The sequence below is a fragment of the Rhodnius prolixus genome, unplaced genomic scaffold, assembly GCF_049639745.1.
Source record: "Rhodnius prolixus isolate KJV_2025 unplaced genomic scaffold, Rpr scaffold_3, whole genome shotgun sequence".
NCBI classification, from domain to species: Eukaryota; Metazoa; Arthropoda; class Insecta; order Hemiptera; family Reduviidae; genus Rhodnius; species Rhodnius prolixus.
This window is the reverse complement of record NW_027411603.1, coordinates 41,986,644-42,001,519: the sequence shown is the minus strand read 5'-3', so window position 1 is coordinate 42,001,519 and position 14,876 is coordinate 41,986,644. Positions and strand designations below refer to the sequence as shown.

Here is a 14,876-nt window from a genome sequence, read left to right as displayed (position 1 = left end):
ATTCTATTTGTCTTCTTTTTGTTTTTATTTCGTAATAATGTCGTTTAATACTTTTCTTCTGAATTAGTGTATAAAATATTCTTAATTTTATTATCATTAGTATTATTCACATGAGTAAATCTTATTTATATATGTATTATATTTATAATGCCAAAGGGAGAGAGAATCAGAAAGCTTCTGATGTCCACATTGTTAACAGATATAAAATCTATTATCTTTCATCTGGAAAACATAATTGATTAAATATACATATTTATATGTAAGAACCTAATAAACAATTTTTCAGAAAGTTTTGTCTTTAAACAGTTCATTTAATCTACAAATAACCAACATGATGAAGTCATTGTTCAATCAGTTTTCATATTCGTATTTAAATCTACCAACTACCTGGAATAATCAACAGCATGGTATGACTCTCCTCTCGTCAAGGATGCAGTAAAATAACACACACATTCATACAGTAGTATCCGCTAGGGTGATCCGTTTTTTTACTAATGATATTATTTTAGAATAGTAAAAGTTTATAATTAGAGTCCGAATTGAATGAACTAATTGAATTAAGAATTTGTATAATCGGACATTTATGATGAAATAGACGTTTATATATAAAATTGGTTTTTCTGATAAAAGGTAATATTTTTCTTAAAACAATTTTTGTGCCTTTTAAGTTGATGTATAAATTTACTGAAGGTAGATTTTATGTGCTTTAATATTCGCTCTGAATGTCAAGGTAAGGAACAATGTAAAGGAGTTAGGCGTTGGTCTGTGTGCATACTCACACAAAATATTTTTAAAGCTTTATTGGTTATGCGCTCGAGGAGGATTCATTTTTAGAAATTTCACAGTGAATAATTTTCTCTACACTCAAACTATAAGACAAAAGACGCGTTTTTTACTGAACAGCATGCCTTCCGAGCTACAGACTTATATCATGGATTTTATTTAATGAATATAAGAAATTTATAGTAATGTATGTTTGCTAGTCGTTAGTTGGACTAGAAACCCATCTGAAACTGAAAAGAATTTAAATGAAACAATAATAGTCTGTTGAGAATTCTTCAACCATATTCTTTCTTCTCTGACTGCTGCAGAAAACAATTTTACCTCAGACAAATATAAAGTGTGGCTATCCCAACATAGATTTGATACAGTCCATTTCTTGAAAAATTTCTTCAAGATATTTTGATGGTCGCAGTTAGCCGGACTAAAATTGAAATACTATTAAAATTACAGAAAAGATATATTACAATAAAGTACAAATGAATACCAGAGTTTCAGATTCCGTCCATTAGATCATGGTTGGCGTCTTTAGAAGTGATTGTTTTATTTTCATTATTTTATATATTTTTTATAATATTTATAACTAAAGACTTTAAATAATAATATTACAATAAATTATTATAGATTGCGACACTATCCATCTTTCATTTCTTTTCATTCTCAGCTTAAAGAATTATGTTTTTTTGTTATTGCTGGCTACCAAAATCTGAATTCATATTTAGAAAATTCATTCATTGTAACAAGAGTGTTTTATATAATATATACATTATGATAACCATTAAGTCATAAAGAACGTGGAAGTTAAACGCTAATGTACAAGAATGACATTATATTCAATGTTTCTGATTCTCAGTAATTTTCTTTGTAAGTTTGATTTCGTACAAATTTTTAATGAATAATTGCATTTTAATGCAGTTAAATCTTTAAAACCAATTACTTCTACACTTTTTATTTTACCTTATTAGCCATCTAGTTTTGTCATTTAATAAGTATCAGTGTAAATTACTTAACTTTTTGCAAACGGGATTATTATGCACGAGAACATAATTTGTTTCTGCATAGAAATTATAAAACGAATACTCTAAAGTTTATTCCCCTTATTGTATGTAAAATACCGTTGCTAACAGAAAAATACGAGGTGTGGGCGCCCACTCAGAAATGAACTTCTAAAACGATTTTTGTTTGTTTGTTTTTTTCCTGTTAATTGTTAAGTTAAGTTCCTTTAAAGTTGATTACACGTGAATTTCTTTAAAATTAAAACTCGAAGGAAGTCGCTATTAAACAAAAGAATAAAGTTCACCGAAAATTTTTTGGCCACCTGCACCCATTGAGTACGTTTAAAAGTGAACTGTATAAAATTTAAGTTCTCCGTTTGTTCAAGAGAAATTTTTTGATTTCAATCATATTGTTTAAGGTTACAAGTTAAGGAAAGCCCCTGGAATAAGGTAGGACTTACTGCCTGAAAAATGTCTGTCGAGATACAGTGGTGACCCCTATACAACTTGTGGTAGAATACCACAAGAAGGCCTGAGCTCTTTCGGGTTTTGGGTTCTCCCTTGAATGTTCTGGTAGGTTTATTTAGATTAATGGAAAGAGTTCTTGGACTGGTACAGAGGACACAGTCGAGAATGAAAAGTCTATAAGATTGGTGTCATGATATATTATACTTATCTTAATAAATTAATAATATTTCTGTTGCATCTTGTCCATTCAGTGTGATATATTAATGATTGTAAGATTGTTTTTTAAAACTAGATCTTAGTACAGGTTTAATTGTCACAGAGAGCCAATTTAGTTATAGATTCTTTCAGAGCTGAGATATTAATTTACTGCAATTATTAAAACTACATAGGCAAGACAAAGAGAAATGGTTACTGAATGTACAGAGAAGATGAGCGAGTGATAGATTTCAGGAGAGAGGTTGAGTAAGACAACTCATACAGTTGTAATTTATTAATAGTTAAATGTCTCGGGCAAGCTCAAAACTTGTGTTTAAAGTGATAACTCAACTTGCAAAATCTGAGTGATCCCAAACTGCCAATTAGAGCAGAGATGGAGAAACAAACAACTTTCTCTTATTGAAATTTCGATTGCCAATGCCATTTATTTTACAAATATTGAATTGCCTTCTTTAATTATTAAAGTATGCGAATCATCATAGGCATCGGTAGATTGAAATGAAATGCAACCTAGCTTAGTATCAAGAATTAATCTTGATAAAGTTGTTTACATTAGTGGATAGCTATATATTTAATCTTTAGAACATTAGTTTTTGTGTTTTATATTGAGATGGGAGGTGATCAATTAACAATGGGCGTTCTAATACCTACATTCTTTTCTTGAAATGGCAATGTCCTGCGTTAACTGAGTAATTTACTAAGTTTGTATTATATTCTAAGTTTGATCAAAATAATTGGAACTGTTTTCGATTAAATTAGTTATAATTTAGCTTCCTTGTGCTATCTAACATAAATATAAAAATGTGAACTCAAGAATTACCTTTGTTAATCTATAAAAATAAAAAAATAAACTCTAATAAAAACACTCATACAACTACTTTTCCCTCCAGAAAATCAATTGCGACAATTCGTTTTGATAATTTCTTATAAGAAAGTAAAACTGCTTCAGATGCGTGCGTTCTTTTGTGATCTCAATTTTCAAAATCTACAATCCATTAAAAGTATTGGTTAAAACTAATTGTTATGATATAAGAATAAAACTAATTCATTTTTTCATATATATATATTATTTAATAAGAAAATTTTAAAGACAAACTTTTTTAATTCTTATCATTATGTAAACTTTTAATACCTTCCTCAATATTATTTAACATTTAGTTTCAATTTTATCTTTTTTGAAATCAAGAGTGCGTTAGGCAATGCAAAATGACAGTCCCTTTTAATTTCAAGTTCATTCAACTGGGGCATTTCACTCACTTTATTTTGAGCTTTCCAACCATTAAGAAACTTTCATTTCAATTGAGTTGATCAGAAATATTTGGGTAGTTATAAAGTTAATTTTACAAGAATTTCTTAAAAACCAGGAAAAAATTATTTAAGTATCTTATATATCTTATATTATTTATCTCAATAATTGCACGTTGTCTTTTTTGTTAAATATTTAGGAATGCTGTTTTATAAAACTCTGCCTACAAACTACACAGAGGAAAGAGCAACTCGAGGAGGTAGACGAAGCTCAAGGACCTAAGTCAGTGTCAAGGATGAACATATTATGACCGCAAAACAGGATGAGTACAGCGAACGAGAAGAGAATGAAAGAGATGTTTCTAATGCAGTAGCGTAACAAATGTAACAAGTAAAATGGGCAAGAGGGGGTGGAGCTAAAAAGGCGCTGATCCCCACTTCTCTTCAAAACTGGTTTGCGTTTTAAAAGCAAACTTTGCTAGGTATAATTCTTTAGTCCCATCCCGAACTCTGATCAATCAGCCAGTACGTCCATCTACCATCATGAAGGTATACTTTAAGATAACATGATAATTTAGAAGATAAAATCGTACTAACTAGCTTTAAAAACTATTAAATGTTTTGTGCGGGATTCGTCAGAAACATAATTTCTCTTGGATTAAAATTACAGTAAGATAGAAACTGAAATCTGGTAGATAAGACAAAAAAATTGGTCTTCTCAGTACTAGTTTAATGTATTTCACTGTATCTTTGCATGTGGCATACTTCTTCATATTTCCTTTTTTTATAGCTCTGTTATTGCTTGGAATGCCAATATTGTATTCTGGTATTGTCTTCTCTGACAGGTACGAAAGGGTCAATGGCCTCATTGGTCATAATAAACTGTAGTACTGCCCATCTCGGCACTTGTTTAAAGCAAAGGAACCCGTTTTTATAGTCCCTGTTTCTTTGCCGTGGACAGCGGGCGCCAATTACTCTCCTCCCCTTCAACATTGAACTTGATTCTATTTAAGATTAGAATTTATTGGCAATAGCCTGTTTAATTTTTCTCTCTACTTACATTAATAGAATTTAACATTGATTATTATAATTATTGAATTAACCTACCTGAAACAGTGGGCAAAGTCATTTAATTTATTAGTTCCAGTTTTGTCCTTGATCATGAACTTTCATGCACTTCAGTGGAGCTCGCATTAACTGCGAAATATTTCCTCAAAATAATATTGAGTTTTTAGCTCTTTTTGATAGGCTCTCTTTCTATTTGCTACTTTTTTGTTTTAAATTTTCAGTTTTTAATTTAAGACGAATCCACATCTAAAGTCAATGGCGCATCGAAACTTCTAATCGGACAGTATTTTCTACTAAGGGTAAAGCGTCTGCATTTGAACCCTGACTTCGGTTTACTAACTCACCGCGCTACCTACTGAACTAATAGTGCCACTTTTATCTTTCATTATCATATTTATATTAGACTGTTAAAGAAAAAAAATACTAATATGTGATTAGGTGATCTGTAATAATTTTTTCCTCTTCTTGATTGAAAATCTGTCTTGCATTCGTTATTATTTTTTTTTTCAAATCTGTTTTAAAGTGGGAATCGTTTTATTACTTCCAGCTATTTATTGCGTTGGTACTGTCAGTGGCATCAGCTCTAGCTAGACCTGAAATTGGAATTGAAAAGAAGTTTGAAAATGCTAGGGAAATCAGCGCGCAACAACTTTTCCCTCTAACCGATTCTGCACAATTACCGTGAGTATATATGTTTTTGCAGTTTATACGGTGTATATATAATGTACATTTTGATCTTTTTTTTAAAATAATGTTTGCCGATTTTGTATTTTTTTATTTCCTAATAATTTTTATATTTTTTGGGGGCATTTTAAATAATTTTGAGACGAATTAGAAAGGCAGTCAGAGGGCTGGAGGTATGAAGTGCTGAGAGAGTCCTTAAAATTGTTTTTGAAATCATTACTGAGTTTCAAAACATATAAAAACTGCAAGTCTAAAGATGAAGGAATACAATACAGTTTTACTTAAAATAAAAGATAAATGATTTGATTCCTTCAGTTAAACATCATGATCTTTGACTTATATGTGCATTTGAAAAAAGATAGGAGTTCCTAATTAAAATTCTAGCATGTTGAAACTTTTTTATTTGCTGTAAATAATTACTTGGCTTGTAACATTTTTTTGACTGCTACTAATGCATAATGTGTTTAATTAGTTTTATTGTGTATATTTATTTCATTTTTGTAACGAATTTGATAACACAATTGTAATGTTATTAAAAAGAAAACCTCAGTATGCTTTGATCAACAATAGTTTTTTTAGTGAAACAATAAATATTGTTAAGTTTACAAATTACTTCGAAAATGGCAGCTATGGAAATTTACAGAAATTTTTAGATCATCAGGAAGCTTCAGTGATTAATACAGGTAAGATTATCTTCCTGAATTAATTTTATACATTTCCTCTACAATATATTTTGATTTAAATATTTAAATATCATCATTTAGACTAATGTTTGCCATTATTTAATTAATGAAAATTTACCTTCGCTACAATCTAATTATTTATTTTAATAACTTCCTGAGGTTAACAATAACAATATTTTTTTACATTCTTTGTGATATCCACAACTCAAGTCTTAAATTTTTTATATTTAACATCATTAAGCAATTTGATTTTGCTTTTGTGTTATCAAATTAATTTGGATGGGTGCACATTTTCATTTCAATTAACATTCAAAATTTGTAAAGCTTCTTTTTTATAACATTAAAAAAAAATTATACACAAGTATGATACATTTTGCCGCTAAGCATGTAAATATTGGATTGGGGCTAAAATACTTAAGTGTTAATACTTGTGATGTACTTTTATAATTTTCAAAATAAATGACTAATCATTTTTGTTATCTTCCAGGGTCATAATTGATACAAATGATCAAATAAAAATCCCGAAGGATAGACAAATCTATTTTGAAGGAGCACATATTCCTGTACAGCTGGTGTACGAAGCTGATGATGAAACACAGGCGATTGTAAAGGAAGTTTCTGTTGAGAGTTTACTAAAGAAACCCCAAGGAAAATTATTAAATAGAGTTCAAAGAAGTGAAGTTTCCAGTTTAGAAAATGAATTTAATTTGAAAAAACCTTTAATTGAAAATTATCAGTTTAGAGAAAATGAAAAAGGTAATAAAAATGCACCTTCTAATGCTGAAGCACTTACAGAAACAAGTAAAGATGAAAGTGCACAGATTGCAGAAACTGGAGAAATATTTCCAATAAATACGGATGAATTAAATAAAGGTTTAGGTATAGAAGCAAGGGGTACAACTAAAGGAATTGAAGCTTTAAATGCACAACCTCCTCAACAGTCATCTATATTAGATTATAATTTTAACATAATTAAAGAGTTGATTAAGAATATGAATGATCAGAGAAAGAACGAGGGTATTAGAAAAACTGTTCAGCATTACCAAAGCATGTTACACCCAGCAAGGACCTCTCTCCACTTACCTTTCTCACAAAGCCACTTCAGTGCAATGAAAAACTTAAATACCCAAGGACCCCCAAAAGTAATGAAAGTAATAAGTTATTATCCAATATTTTCTGCTGTAGATTTATTGTCACCATCCCAAGTTGAGAGCAGTAACAATGAGAAAATTATAGATGATTATTTTCAAGTAACTATGGACAATCCGATCAATTCAATGTGGTCAGCTCTTACTAATGTAGTTGAATACGGACCAGAAAGTGAAATATGTAAGTCAGAAAGTAAATTAAAAAGGAAAAAGAGAGAACTTATTGATGATCGTATAGAGATACCACAAAATATATTGGATGATCTGTCTAGGCAGAGTGGGTTCGGTTTTGCAAGGCCAAACATAATGAAGTTAAAAGTTCGACGCGGGGGTATTGCTATAGCTGGTCCTGGAGGCATTGCAACTGCTGGATCAGGTGGTACTACCATTGTTGGACCTGGAGGAACAGCATACACCCCACCTGATGCTACTGCTGTGGTAGGACCTGGCGGCCGGGTTGTTCATATTTCAAATTTTGATCCATCTGAAGTACATAGTAGAACGACTGATATTTCCAAGTTCTTTAAGAATGGCAGAGTAGTTGCTCATGGACCCGTAGTTATTTATAATCCTCCTTCAGTTGTCGAAAGCCTATAAACAATATTGTTTCCGTGAGATTTTGTGATATTAAGTCAAATATGTTTTTATTTGTAAATAATGAACTGTTTCAATTTGTTCACATTTATTGTATGGAATACTTAGTCCATTAAGAAATTTTATCAATAAATCCTAAAGTAATTTTGTTGTGATTTCTGTGATTGAAATCTCTTATAATTAAATTCATTTCTTCTTAAATATTTAATAATTATTTTATTTATTCTTAACACGCTAGAAACCTTCACTCATCTATCCTTTAGTGATCCATCTGCTTCACCAGATTATTGGTCATTAGCTAATTTTCGTAAATATTTCAGAACATTTTACGGAATTAAAGAAAAGAATAAACAAAAACATTCAATCTATTTTCCAAATATTAAAAAGATCTCCTTTACTATAGTTAATACTTATTTCTGTTCAATGTCCTTTTTCCAATATTTACATAATTTGATCCTATTTCTCAAAATGTAGATAGCTAATAATTACGATAATTTATTTTTTTATATAAAAATCCGAAATTGAAGTATATCTATTAGATTTAGTTACTTTTTTCTTGGGAGAAAATTTTGGTGAACAAATCTTTCATTCTTTTAAGTTTTTTTTTTCACTTATCGATTTATGTTAATTTTAGCAATTTAAATCTCAAATAGAAAGTTTTCAAAACAGATTTCTTGTGAAAAGTTAACAGATAAGCATGACTAGAGTGCATATCTTAATTATATATTTCAGGTCAGCTTCACTAACAGAAGTCCCAGTATTGATGTTCTTCCCAGACTATAATGCTTACCTAGTTCCAGCCGAAATCTTGTATCCAAATGAGAATCAAAATGTTAAAAGAAGACGTCCGATGATAAATTTAATTAAGCTTATCCAACAAAGAAGAGTTCAAACTCAACAAGTAACTAAAAATTTGTCTGATTCAACAACAACCGATCCTAGCAATGAGGAGAGTACCTTAGAAACGAACAAACGTCTAAATAGACCATCAATACCTACAAGAAAGAGCCCTGATGATAATAATAATGTAGCTGAAAAATTGGTCAATGAAAAATTACAATCAGGACAGCAGGATCAAATTGAAGAAGAAAAGGGCTACACATTTTCACAAGTTGGCCAATTATTCCAACGACCTGAAAAACCATTATTGCCAATTAGGCCACAGAATCCACAATTTCAGCTAAATAGACCATTGTTAGGATCCTATTTTCCTGCTGGGCTGTCTGGATGGCGTCCATTTGGAAATCTTTTTCAACAACCACAATATTCAGAAACACCAAGAGAGCATTATATTCAATACTTTGCAAAAGCTCATCCAGTGCAGACACAATCTTACTACTACGATGAATATTCCCCAAGAGTGCCACATTTTACAAATTATGCGGATGACATACAAGCATTCGTTAATCAAGTACAAGAATCTGTAATGAAAGAGACCTCTAACGAAGGGGATACTTCAATGGTGTTAGCCACTGTACCAATAGGTAAGAATGCACCTACTAGTTTATTACTGAGGCCTGTAGCTAAAGCTGTGGCTGGTGCTAAAGGTGTAGCTGTAGCTTCTCCAGTAGCTAAAGCTGTACTTAAGAAAGGAGAAAAGGTAAATATTGATTTCGATCCAGATGCAGTTGCAATTGCAGGACCTGGAGGAGAGGCCCATGCACATCCCAAATTAGTCATTTCCTATTCTAATGAAACTAAAGAGGTTTAGGTAGCTTCCTGAAGTACCTCCATTCTTGGCTCTATCCTGGTTAAACCTAACAATTAAAGTATAGAACAAAAGGAGTTGGATTTGGTGTACACATTCACAATGACTGTTAGATGGGCATTAAATTCCTCTTTTTGCTATTATAGTCAAGTTTTCCTGTCTTGTTTACATTTGAATAAATAATTATATTTCTGAGTACTTAGTATAAATTATATATGTGAAAAAATTGTGTTTAATAAAAATGTCTTTAATAAGATTGATTTAAAGAATCCTAAAGGCCAGTATTAATTTGTTAGACCACGTAGAAATTATTATAAATAAAAAACAGTATTATTAAAATAATGATGTATTTTATTTGTAAACTTTTATTAATCAGTTTAGATAAATTAAAGTGCTATATTTAGTGACTAAATTTATTTAGATCCTGTTCTGTGTAAATGACAATCCGTATTTTTATTTAAAAGAAGATCAGAACAGAAAAGTTTCATTGCACGGCTCGTCTTGGCATCAATAAAAAGATAATAAAAAACATATTTTATTTTATCATAAACAAATCCAAAAGATTTTATTAAAAAGCTTAAGAAATAAAAATATTTTTAATAATGCAGAAATTAATGAGAAAAGCAGTTTCTTTTATCTTGATTCATAAGTAAAAGTCGTTTTTGCAACAGTTATGAACGTGGACTTAAATAAAAGTCTCAGTTATGGCAGTACCAGATAGAGAACTGAGACAACTGAGAATTATTAAAATTGTTATTCCCTTGAAAAATTACCTCTGTTAAGAGGAGGTGAATCCATCACTCCGTCATCGAAACATCAATTATTAATAAGTGAACTGAAAGAAATGTTTAATAAAAAAATAAATAATTATAATAATTCAATTTCCATTATGAGAGTTAGATCTAGAATATTGAACTTTGATGAAAATAAAGATTTCACACGGTGCAGAACTGGTAATACCAAAATCCATATACTTATTGCTAAAATAGTGTGGTTCAGTATTGCGCATTCTTTTAAATTTTAACATTGTGAATATTAAATACCATGGCAGCAAAAGTAGTTTAATAAGAATTTTCAAATATTTTGTAAGACATCAATTTTGGATATAGAGACTACTTCAGAGTTAATATGTTATCTTCTGAATAAACAGTTAATAATAAATTATTGTGCTTTATTGCTTGCATTTTTCCTTTATTCATTAATTTTTAACAGCAAAGAACTTTTGTTTGATGCCTAAATTATTGCCTTCTGAGATTCCTTATTTCAGGTGAAACATATACCATCTTCGTCACTTCAAGTATTCGAGTGTTCTTCATTTTTTTTTTTTCTTAATTACTTTTAAATTGAAAAGCTTATCTGAGAAACAAACATTTTTAAAGAAATTATCAATTTTTTAACCATCGTCAAGGTGGAAATCATGCTTTTAAAATTACGAATTCCTTGAAGGAGATACTACTCTCTTGGTACTTGATATATTTGCACATATAAGAATAGGAGACGTTTTAGGATGATTTATTTTCAAACCAATATCATTAGAAGAAATGACTACATATTTGATGAATCCTTCCAACTGTAGATATCACTTTATGATGGAAACTTCGGAGTTCTAATGTAATCATGGCTTGAACACAGTTCTATTCTACTTTCAATCATATTTCTTCGTATACCATTTCCATTGTTGCACATAAAAAACAAGACAACATCAAGAAGTTTGCTTTGAAAAATCCTCAGTAGTAACAAAAAAAATTTATTGTTTTTTTCAGTGAAGCAATTTGAAACGATATTACTTACAAGAAGAAAAAAAATTTGAGCATTTTATCTGAAAAAATCAGAGCATTAAACTAAAAATCGATCAGAACACAAATGTTCTGAAAATTTGGGTTTAAATAAACTAAAAAGTTAAATTATACTTATGAATAAGTGTAATAAAAAAACAGAATATGATCAATAGAAAATGCAATGGATGAACTAAAATGAACATTTAAATAAGGAAACATTGATGAAATGAATTGAATAAGGCGCAAATAGTGCGTTAATACTAATGTGCATGTTTTTTGTCTTACAAAACTTTGGTAAGAAACAGTAATGACCTCGAACCTCTTTGGCAAACTACTCTCAGTTTCATTTAATTAAAGATTCACTGTACGTCCTCATACATTACACTTACAAATGAAACTATTTTTATAGAAATAACCTATTTTATTTTATTTTTATTTTTTAAACACGGTATCTTGCTTGGAGAGAAAACAGTAGCTGAGTTTAACATTAACTTTTAACATGGAGATTAAAATTTTGAAACTACAGTAAAATCAAATTTCGGTCTAAGTGTTTTATATTTTATTGAAAAGTGATTAATTATAAGGGATTAATTTATATTTATAATCAACAACAAGGTCTAGGGAGATTTTTCTAAACATTATCTCAATAGTTCTGCAGGCCCTTAGATTTTCTCTTCTTAGAAGCTTCTTACAGTTCACTGTCCGGTAATGGTGCAGTTTGTAATAAGAGTACGCTATAACACTGACCAGCAGTGCACTGAAAAAAGCTCTTGGTGCCAATGATCTCATTTGTTGACAAAATTAAAACAAAATATAAATAAAAAAATTATTAGTAATGAGTATGGTCTGGCCACTCAATAGCAAGTATTGTACTTATGTCAAACTTTCCAAAATTGAGCTTTTGAAGAAAACCTATGTTTTAAATGAGTTGAATAAATAAATATACTTGGTGATTTGGTTGTGAGAACGAGACATCACATAAAAAAAGGAAATTGTGAGAAGCTCAAGCTTTGATTCCAGCTTATTAGCAACACAGATTCCGACACAAAATTTTGGAACATGAAATGAGATATTAGTCGCTATCAAAGAATTTTTCTTTTTATTTATTATATATACACATGTTTTTAGGATTAATCCGAATAAGTGATTCAAATTTGAATTCACATTTTCAGAAACTGATCAGTTTTATTTGTAATGTATCTTATTATTATTTTGGCCAATTACTTTTAGAGGGGCTAAAATTAATTAAACCGAATCCTCGAAAAATGGATTTTCGCTACACATAAAAGAAGATTACATGTACAATACATTGCCACTTCTAATAATAAAGAAACTAGAACCAATAACCAACTCACCAGTTAATCCACTAGGGAACATCAGAATGAACTGCGGAGTCTGGTGAAGCAAATTACACCTCCTACTAATCCAAACGAGACAATCCAGAATCGCTAAACAATAGTAATGGAGATCTATTAGCCAGTGCACGCACAATGACCTTAATATTCTTTACCATGTAGTAACCCCGTTCTATAAATAAGCGAACCTGTTCCAACTGCTCTCTCATCTGAGATTCCTCGCGGACAATAGCTGTTCGTCAACCACTCAAAGCTGACGCCAATAACAATAGCTTAAATATTTAGGAGAGTCTATTATTCCAGTAGGTTTTGTTAAACTAATTTTATCTCTGAGAAGAAATTTTTCAAGTAAGCATCAGAATTTCGCAGATTAGTTTGGTTTTATGTCTTTATATAACCATAACAATTAAAAACCCTAAAGTCTTAATAAATCGCTGATATCTTTTTTTATAATGAGTTGTGAATCCTACAATTATCAGTTCATCTGATCTTCCAGTCAGTAAACTGATTCTGCTTTATGATGAGTGATGAACCTTATGAAGCAGTTGTAAGAAGATATCTCAAATACAGACTTGTTACTTTTAGTTGGAAATTGCTTTACGAGAAAATTGATTTAATAGTGTTTACAGAAAAACTTAAGATTATGTTCCCTAATTACTTTTTTATTTGTTGCTAAGTTCATTTTTCAATTATTTTCACAATAAAACGTTCGGAAAAAGGTTGTAAGAAGTTCTTTTCTTGAGATTTAAAAACTGAGAATTCATTCTCTTTCATCTTTTATTGTTGACAAAGCTCTCTTGGAAAAAGACACGATAAACTAAGAAACATCGGTTTCTGTTAACTAGTTTTAATGGACATATTGGATGATAGCTAAATAAAATTTCAAAATATTTATTTTCTCATTTTCTTTAGATTGCGAGCTTTGTTATCTATCTCTATACATTGCCAAGTTATTGAGAAATTTCTATATATATACATATATTCAATTCATGTCTCCCTCAAGTGTGATTTTTGCCTGCTCAAATCTTGAAGAGTCTATCTGTTACCTCTTAAATTTCAACTCCTGCGAGGACTGAAACGTGTTAGCTCTACTTGATGGCATGAACATTCCTGATCTATGTTGTAACTTACAGGCTGAGAGAAAGAAAAAACATATTTTGTGGTTAAAGGAAGTTATGGTTGAAAGAAATAATTTTAAAATTGTTGTTTGGTGTGAAGACTCGCAGAAACTAGTTTAATTTACGAAATAAATTTTAAATAATTTTTAAAAATAAAAACTGACCAAATCTTAGAATAGATAAGTTACAGTGTAAATGGATAAATTACTTTAAATGTCAGAAACTGTATTACTATAACAACTGGGTAAAAGTAATTATACTCGTATATATTTTCAGTGATAGTATGGATAGCTAGTTGCGTATTTAAATCGAGTAGTTAAGATCTGTATTTAAACGTCTTGAGCTGATGCCATGGTTAACACTCCTAGAATGTGCTCTTTATGAAATAAAATAGCAATAGTGGGAAACATGAGGATTCCTCAGTGTTTGACTGATGTCAAAAGAATTCCTCTTCTCTGTTTCGTAAATTGAAGATTAGTTTCTGGTTAATGGCAATGGTTAGTGGTGCATTAATTCATTAAAATAGATATGTCTAGAATTGCATACACGTCTTGATAAAGAAGGTATTATGAGCAGTACAATATTGTACGTGGTCGGTCGATTTTTTAATTTCTGGCTTTATTTATTATGTTTTTAATTTCCCTCATGCTCTTGGACCTTGCAATTGTAGCATTAATAGTACTGTCTATTTTTAATTAAGTCTCTGATGAAAGTATTGATATAACAGGGTACGTTTATGAGAATAACTAACAAGCGGATTAATTCAATGATGGTGGCCTGGACTCGTGATTCAGATTTTTCCGTGCCTTATTTAATAACTAACAAGAAAAACCTCTTGGTCCCAAATTTAACACAATTAACTTTTATTTTCTTTCCTGTTGCAGACTAGAAGGACGATCATCTAATGAAGTGAAAACTCTAGCATACTATGGTGGTGCTTTAGGACATTACCTAGTTATCCATCCGTCGGGTCACATGTACATAACCGGACAGCGCAGAGTGCCGACTGGAATACGTGAAGAAGAAGAGGAAGATG

At 30.3% G+C, this 14,876-nt stretch overlaps 1 protein-coding gene and 1 long non-coding RNA gene across 3 annotated transcripts; one reads left to right on the top strand and one right to left on the bottom strand.

The window, feature by feature from the left end:
* The first annotated feature begins 4,106 nt into the window (after window positions 1–4,106).
* On the top strand, window positions 4,107–14,825 carry LOC141452826 (uncharacterized). 2 transcript variants are annotated; one of them, XM_074125273.1, is made up of 3 exons: window positions 4,107–4,253; window positions 5,320–5,453; window positions 8,614–14,825. In XM_074125273.1, the coding sequence occupies exons 1-3, from the start codon at window positions 4,248–4,250 to the stop codon at window positions 9,590–9,592; spliced, it is 1,119 nt and encodes a 372-aa protein (XP_073981374.1). In that variant the 5' UTR covers window positions 4,107–4,247; the 3' UTR covers window positions 9,593–14,825. The 2 variants fall into 2 exon arrangements, with proteins under 2 accessions (XP_073981374.1, XP_073981373.1); XM_074125272.1 differs by lacking the exon at window positions 8,614–14,825 and adding an exon at window positions 6,627–8,092.
* On the bottom strand, window positions 7,600–12,847 carry LOC141452829 (uncharacterized). The gene is made up of 2 exons (XR_012457648.1): window positions 12,723–12,847; window positions 7,600–7,878 (listed from the first exon to the last, which is right to left on the bottom strand). It is a non-coding gene; the product is annotated as an uncharacterized lncRNA (long non-coding RNA).
* Window positions 14,826–14,876: the final 51 nt, after the last annotated feature.